The sequence below is a fragment of the Tachysurus fulvidraco genome, chromosome 2, assembly GCF_022655615.1.
Source record: "Tachysurus fulvidraco isolate hzauxx_2018 chromosome 2, HZAU_PFXX_2.0, whole genome shotgun sequence".
In the NCBI taxonomy this organism is placed as follows: domain Eukaryota; kingdom Metazoa; phylum Chordata; class Actinopteri; order Siluriformes; family Bagridae; genus Tachysurus; species Tachysurus fulvidraco.
In genome coordinates, this window is record NC_062519.1 from 27,686,469 (window position 1) to 27,694,536 (window position 8,068).

General features: G+C 37.5%; 1 protein-coding gene across 3 annotated transcripts; it reads right to left on the minus strand.

Moving 5' to 3' along the window:
• Nucleotides 1-128: 128 nt before the first annotated feature.
• Nucleotides 129-8,068, minus strand: mbd3b (methyl-CpG binding domain protein 3b). Of its 3 annotated transcripts, none has more exons than XM_027170117.2 (8): nucleotides 7,798-8,068; nucleotides 6,507-6,563; nucleotides 4,793-4,952; nucleotides 3,830-3,967; nucleotides 3,180-3,270; nucleotides 2,844-3,021; nucleotides 1,808-1,960; nucleotides 129-1,193 (listed from the first exon to the last, which is right to left on the minus strand). In XM_027170117.2, the coding sequence occupies exons 1-7, from the start codon at nucleotides 7,815-7,817 to the stop codon at nucleotides 1,813-1,815; spliced, it is 792 nt and encodes a 263-aa protein (XP_027025918.1). In that variant the 5' UTR covers nucleotides 7,818-8,068; the 3' UTR covers nucleotides 129-1,193; nucleotides 1,808-1,812. The 3 variants fall into 3 exon arrangements, with proteins under 3 accessions (XP_027025918.1, XP_027025917.1, XP_027025919.1); XM_027170116.2 differs by having other exon boundaries at nucleotides 6,507-6,566; nucleotides 7,798-8,063; XM_027170118.2 differs by lacking the exon at nucleotides 6,507-6,563 and having other exon boundaries at nucleotides 7,798-8,059.

Below are 8,068 nucleotides of genomic sequence, written 5' to 3' on the forward strand. Positions count from 1 at the left end.
ACAGTAAGGTTTCATTACTGCTGCCAAGCAAGCTTTTTAAAGAGCTTATTTGGGTTAATATAATGCATCATAATGCATTTCTGTTTCACTGTTAAAATGACAAATGAAAGCCAGTCACTCATCAAACATACAGGAACACTTTACTCTGTAAAATGTAAAAGAAATGTTTAAACCATAGAATTAACATTAAACAAAAAACATTAGACATGCAATTTCAACTTAGCAATGTGTGTTCATTCAGAAAAACAATTGTTTTTATTTAAATTTTTTTGCAGTACTATATAGAGTCAGCATTCACATTTGGATTCAGATTTAAATCCAGTACATTGTGAATAATGTGAACAACAAATGATCCGACATTGATGATCCGCAGACTGATGAAACATAAATGAAGGTCTGTGGTGCGAGTTGTTTTATTTCTATTCTATTGTGCCAAAGATGAACTTATTGAGGTCAATACACCAATGTAAGCTTACAAATGTACAAAAACTTTGTGGCAGTTTATGATACAACATATAATTCATACTTGAGTCAATTAAAAATAACTAAATACTGAACTCATCATCATCTCTGTAACCAACACTGAATTTGTAGATTATTCAAACATTGAGAGACCAAAATTTAGGAATATGAGGGATGTGATTTCGAGCATAGTACAAAAATTTTACTGTGGAGAATAAACGTACCAAACATCCAAGATTAACATGTTCCATGTGGTTCCTTCAACAGTGCTCTATATTGTACAACACTAATTGTAATCCTTTTTTACAGTCCCACTATCCTGCATCTTTAAAGGAATAGTCATCAGCTAAGATAAGCTCCCCATGCTTAATTAATCAGGCGGATTTGAGTTTGACCCGATTGTCACATAACTCCCCCAGACACAACCCAAACACATAGAAGTGCCACTTTCAGCTCTGGAATTCCCAAATAGTTTGTTCTTCTAAACATAAAAAATAAAACAGAACTAAAACCTAACAGAATAAAATCAAACAATGACTAAAATCCAAACTGACAGCTCTGGAAAGAAATCCCATCCAGTGGGTTTAGATTAGTGTCCGTCCTTCATAGCAGGAATAAAGCATCTTGGTAAAGAAGTTGAGCTGATCTGAAGGAGCGAGGGGTTCTGGTCCTTGTTAGATGGTTGAGTTGATAGGCCTGTATGCAGGTAGTTTCACACATGCCTTGCTGCCCTAAAAAAGAGGGGATTGAGCAGCGGTTATCTATCCCAATATTGCAGTGCTTTATTTAAAGATGCAATTTCTTAATAAATGGTTTTAACAGTACATCCAAACATTAATAATTTATTAATAATATAATATTTAAAATAATATAATTAATAATATATAATAAAAAACATATTTGATAAGTTGTATCCAAAATGGTATTCATATAACAGGCAATGCAGGCTGTTAATACTTTCAAGTGCTGTAACTTTACAGTAAATATACAGAAGTGGTAACATATTACTCTAAGATATTGTTGTTATTTGCTAGCCTTCACAGCAACATAATTCATCCGAGGACTATGAGAAAGACAGACTGCTGCTGTTTGAGGGCACTAATGAACTTTTTTACATTGCCTGTCTGTTTCATAGTGACAAATTCTTGTCAAATTCATTGGAAACAGCCATCTGCTTGGGACATAATTACACAAATGTTTGTCTGGTGTTTATTTCCCAAATGAAGTATGTCATCGTCCATTCCTGGAACATTCGGCATTCAGAATCCAGGATCTCCCAGTTTCTATTGTTCTCGGTTCTTCCAGACTTCACGTCCATCAGTGAGAGAGTTGCATGTGTCCTCACCTTCGCTATACTTCCTCCTTTTCATCATGGCAATTTCCCTCATCCTTAATGGCCTCTTCCACACTTGAAGCCTCCTCTACATGAGCCAACATGTCAGCCATGAGAGCCTCCTCCAGACGCTTCCGCACGTTGTACACCAGCTCCTCCTGTTTCCTAAACCAGCAAAGAACACAGAACATTTTGAGCAATTCATACAAAGGCAATTATTTCATAATGAGGATAAAAAGCATCCATATATAGGGTTCCACAACATTACTTAAGTTGTTTTAGGATGACAAAAGTGAAATAACACATTCATTTTCTAAGGGCATTATAAATGAGTTAAAAAAAAAGAGAGTAAAAAGGTAATGTTGAACTATTAAAAATATTCATTTCCTTTACATACCCTTGGCAGATAAAGATATTTTGTGTATTTTAAAAAATATATTTTTCAAGGTGATGGCATGGGCCAATATGTGAACCATTCCTAAGCATGTCTAAAATTTTGTCTAAAAGCAAAATACTTTTATTTACATGAAACACAGAGCTTTCCTAAATTTCCCAAAAACATTGCATGCACAAAACATCATCATTAAATGGCATCACTAAATACAGCAAGCATCATACTGAACATTCTACTAGTTAAGACAAGCTCAACTTTAATGTTTAAGTACGTGTAAACAAATGTCCCAGTTACAACTTGTTCTAACGTTACTTTATCCTGACACAATCATTATCAGTTAGGATTTGACCAGGTTGAAAATATGTGTGTGTAAATATACACATCAAATATTTCGATTATTTTATATTTTAAATATTTTAAATATTTTGAACAGTGTGATCGGATCACCTTTGTGGTTAAATCAGGCAGTCATTAGTGAAAAAGCCCCTGCTTACATTATACATCATCATGCAGTTATTAATACAAAAGTGAAGGACTGGATCACTAATTACACAGATGCTGATATCTGGTTGCAGACAGCATTGCAATGCTTGGTGTAAATGGGGACAAAAATCCCCCATATATGGAGTAACTCCTAGGCAGTGTGAGCCTCACCTGATGTCTTCATCTGTAACAATGAAAGCCTTGCAGAGTGGCTGGGCTGTGTTCAGCCACACTCCAGGGTTCTTCTCCACAGCTGCTGACAGCTGGCCTGTGATGGGAGAAGAGCTGGTGTGCAAGGCGCTAGCAATCGCAGACAGCAAGGTTTTATCCGTGCAGCCAGGTCCTACTCCTGCAGGAGAACAACGCCACCTCACTTTAGTCGTGCTGGTAATTATATAGTAATAATAAATAATATATGTTAACAATATTCAACAGTTTCACATAAATATTCATTTTCCTTGCAAAAAATGACATTTTCAATGTAAGAAGTGTTTTTAACTGTCACACCCTGTAGACCTTTAGGTAGATCCATGGTTTTCACCAACTCCTCTGCAATGTCATAAGCATTAAGACCACTCAGCTTCTTCTCCCAAAACAACTGCAAGGTAAAAATAAGGCCATTCAATAAGGATTAGATACAGGCTAAAAAAACGCACTGAGGTAAATCAGCACCGGAATTATTGCCACAGTATATAAATACCAGCTAAAGGTCATAAACAGAAGCAAGCATTAAAAATGAAACATATCATCATCCATGAAAAACAAATCGTTTATTCCATACCTATGTCAACAGTCTCATGGTTACACAAAACAGGAAATGGTCAAAGGTTCCCTTTTTTCAAGAAGCTTGTGTTTTTCAGAAACTCTTCAGATATTCTCCTTATAGATTTATAGGTGACGGTTTGTAGTTAGAAGAGAGTAAAATATAAATCTAGGAATCTAGATTTTTTTTATTTAATGATTTTGTTAGAAAAAAGTCTCCAGTTTGTCCACTTCTTTAGATGAAGATTTTGTGTAATTACCCAATTATTCATGTTCTTGCTGATAAAGGATGTCAATACATTCAAAATTGGTCACAGATTACATGAGCTAAATAATCAATGTTCTGTAGTAAAGCATATTTACATTTTTTTATATTTAACCTTGCTTGTGTGTACCTGTCTTGGCTGGTCTACAGCTTTCTGTGGGTCTGTTTTGACTTTGTTGCTTGGATGGTTAGTGACTTTTGTGACGGGCTGTTTGAAGATAGATGCTGTCTGTCGGACTGGGAGAGATGTATTCAGGTCTGGTTTTCCCTATAGGACACATAATATAGGATAAACATCATGACACGGCTATGAACGTTTCACATACAAACACCACAGAGTTATTTGAGATAGACACATCGGACTTAAAAAGCAGTCAGCTTGAAATAGTTGTGAATAAATTTTGTATAAAGACTTGGATAACATAAGTAATTATTAAAGGAGACAACTAAAAGGATAAATTGGTCTGGGGCATTTTGATGGCATGGTTGGAATCCACTTGTCCCCTTAGAGAAAAGAGAGACTGGAAATCAATACAAAGTTATTCTGTCTGATCATTATCGGATAATTATATTCCCTTCAGGATTAAAATATCCTGTAGGAATGGTCCTTTCCAAAATGATGAAGTCTAGATCAACAGGGCATAAAGGCTAACTGAATGGTTTGCAGAGGATGAAAATTATGTAAATAATAAGCTATGACCTTAGCAGTCACTGGATCTCAACTAAATTAAACACTTGTGGAAGTTTTTGGAGTAATATTAGACATTGTCCCCAACATCATTAATAAAAACAAAACAAAAAACATTTAGATGAGTCAAATAACCTCCAGGCATTTTATTAGCAGGTGGAAGCTACTGGAGAGCGCAAAGCAAACCCATGACACTGCAATACCTCCCTATGTTCACCTTTTATGAACATAGACATAATTAATTTATGATCACAATTATTATTATTATTATTATTATTATTATTATTATTATTATTCACTTTAATTGATGGGAAAAACATATGGGACATGTAACCAAAGTCACATGTAACTGTGGGATTTGTGTTCGACAGCAGTTTATACATTAAGGGATTAATCTGCCCTCACCTTTGTTTGACTGTTAGTATCGTAGCGAAGCCGCTGTCTGTTCTTGTTCAGTTTACTCATGAGCATCTTGCCTGTGCGAAAATCGAACGAGCTGAGGTCCATGGAGTTGCCAAGGTAACGCACCAGCTGAGGCTTGCTTCGAAACTTCTTACCAGCGGGACTTACAGGAAAAATAGGACAAATCTTATGCAAACCATTTCAATCAACACCACAATAGAAATAAATAGCGATTAAGGTTTTGGTACAAAAATCTATAACAGATGGAAATGCATGGGGTTATTTTTCAGACCACTGACAAATGCAAAAACAACCAGTCGCATGCAGTGATCGTAGCCTAGCTAGATAAGCCAGTTTCACACCAGGCCCAAAGTCTGATACACCTAATGACTGTTATGAATGATTTTCACAATGCATTGATACTGTTTATAAGGGTTGATACTCATATCAGTTACTGTGCTCATTCAGCTTGACTAGGTTTTTTCCTTTCCAATGAATTTGAAAGAAATCTTTTAAACTTTGAAAAATGTCAGGACTAGATATTCAAATCCCCACTCCTACCATCGGGACGCTTAAGTAATCATATCTCTCATATCATAATCATATCTAACTGTGGAACTTAAAGGTGTTTCCAAACATTTTTGATAACATGTACTCAAAGAAAAGAAATTATAATTATCATACTTATATACTAAAATTCGAATTGTATCAACCCAATATTGATTCAGATATTGTTGTGTGTTATGACATGTATATGACGTGGACAAAATGGCGAGATCTAAACAAGATGAATATACTGAATGTACTATACAGGTCTTGGAAACCTTTTCCCAACATGGAAAAATGGAAAATTGTTCCAGTTTTTACAGGAATTGTGCATCCAGGTACACAAGCTAAAGCTTTGCACCTGTCTTTCCACACAAGCTGTCTATCATGCAAGTATGAGCACTGACACTGTCTTGGCATTTTTTCCCATGCAGCTGTCAGAAGGCAGGACTCACCACATCTAACACAAAGCCAAGCTTTGTTTGTGCAGTGTGTGTGTGTGTGTGTGTGTGTGTGTGTGTGTGTGTGTGTGTGTGTGTGTGTGTGTGTGTGTGTGTGTGTGTGTGTGTCCTTACGGGGACTAAATTTGCAAGCATTATATAAGAATAAAGTATACATCTAAGGGGCAGTCGTGGCCTAATGGTTAGAGAGTCTGGTTCGTAACCCAAAGGTTGTGGGTCCGAGTCTCGGGCCGGCCACGACTGAGGTGCCCTTGAGCAAGGCACCAAACCCCCCAACTGCTCCCCGGGTGCTGCAGCATAAAAATGGCTGCCCACTGCACCGGGTGTGTGTTCACGGTGTGTGTGTGCACTTTGGATGGGTTAAATGCAGAGAACAAATTCTGAGTATGGTTCACCATACTTAGCCGTATGTCATGTCACGTCACTTAAGTATAATTTAAAAACAAATAGAGGTTATGTTAATTAGCACATTTTATCATTATGTCTTCACAGATATGAGGGTGTGTGTGCGTGTGTGTGTGTGTGTGTGTGCGCCTGCCCTCCACTTCCTTTTTGGTTGAATGCAAACACAGTATGAAGTTACATAAATATTGAGTATGACTGATCAAATGAAGATGTCATGCCTGGTGTTCTCAAGCTTGCCAGATGTGCAGCATGAAATGGGGATATAATAATAACAATAATAATAATTATTATAATAGTAAGCCTACCACAAACTAAACAACCGACCCGCCTCTCTCCTGTGCTCTTCCTCCTCTTCCTCACCTCTGCTAAAAAAAGAAACAAGTTGTGTCTATTTTGGGTCATGGGCCGCATACTGCTTTTTTACATCGTCCTGAAGAGATGAAGCTGTATTTATGCTGTTTTTTAAGACATCTATGAAAAGGTGAGACATTTTGTTCACTTTCTTGCAGCACATTTACTTTTACAATCTCCAGGTCTGGTGTGGCATTATGTTACTATTTCATTAGTGACCATGTTTGGGGCACAAAGCAATGAAATGTTTATTTTTTTACACATCGCACTAAAACACTTCTTAGTCTGTGTCGAGATTTGGGAGCTGCAAAGAGAGAAAGAGAGAGAGAGAGAGAGAGAGAGAGAGAGAGAGAGAGAGAGAGAGAGAGAGAGAGAGAGAGAGAGAGAGAGACCACAGACTGTACACAGAGACAGAGACACAGAGACCCAAACCATAGACTGTACACAGAGACACAGACCACAGACTGCACACAGAGACACAGACCACAGACTGTATACAGAGGCACAGACTGTAGACAGACATACTGAACTGTAAAAATCTGGTTTTACATCCAAAGCAGATAATCACATAAACCAACCATCAACTTGTGACTTTTAATAATATCTCATAGATAATATATCTGTAGACTCATTTCTGTGTGCAGTTCATTTTAAAAACTGCACCAGTTTAAAGGGTAATTCATTCCCGTCTGCTGAGTCTCACCGAGTCCGAACTGAAAGGTTCAGACAAACGCTACGATTGTTTTCAGCTCTGCTACACGAACACTGCAATTCAATGAAAACGGCAGTAAAACGACTTGTCCTAACGTTTGCACCAGCCGTAAACGTGTCAGGACGCGTGAAAATGTAATTACTCTGCTACGGACATGTCATAAAGCTGTAATGATATGCGGCTAGTTTTAGTTTAGCTAGCAAAAATAAATAAATAAGAACACAAACGACCATAAAAAGCCTCGGTCCACTATAATCAAAACACAAGGCCAACCTGTAAGAAGACAAGCTCGTTTTTATTGCATTTCGACCCCCGTTTCTCATGTGAAACACACGTGAAAAGGGAGAGAAAGCTAGGCTAGCTTTGTTACCGAGAGCCTGCGTTATCTTACGCAGGAAAACTGATCTGCTCTCATGAACAACAGAAAAGCCAAAGACATGTTTTATTCTCACACAAACAAGCAGAACGGTGATCCTGCTGTAAGAAGGAAAATACAGACACGTTTTAATGTAATATTTGCATTTGATACTTACTCGTTTTTCTCCATTTGCATGCTATTTGTGTGTCTCCTGGTTGATCGTTAAAGCCCCTCTCTTCTCCTCTGCACTTGCGCTTCCCCTCCCCCTGCAATGAGACTAATGAAAGACATCATGCGCCCTGCAGGGACAATCACACTCTCTGGACCAGTGCAGCCACTGGAAACCACCTCTATTACCAGTTACACCAACAAAATGTAATTCAACGTGTGATTACAGTGAAAAGATGAGTGGTTTCATTTGCAACTTTACAGAAATACGGATGTAG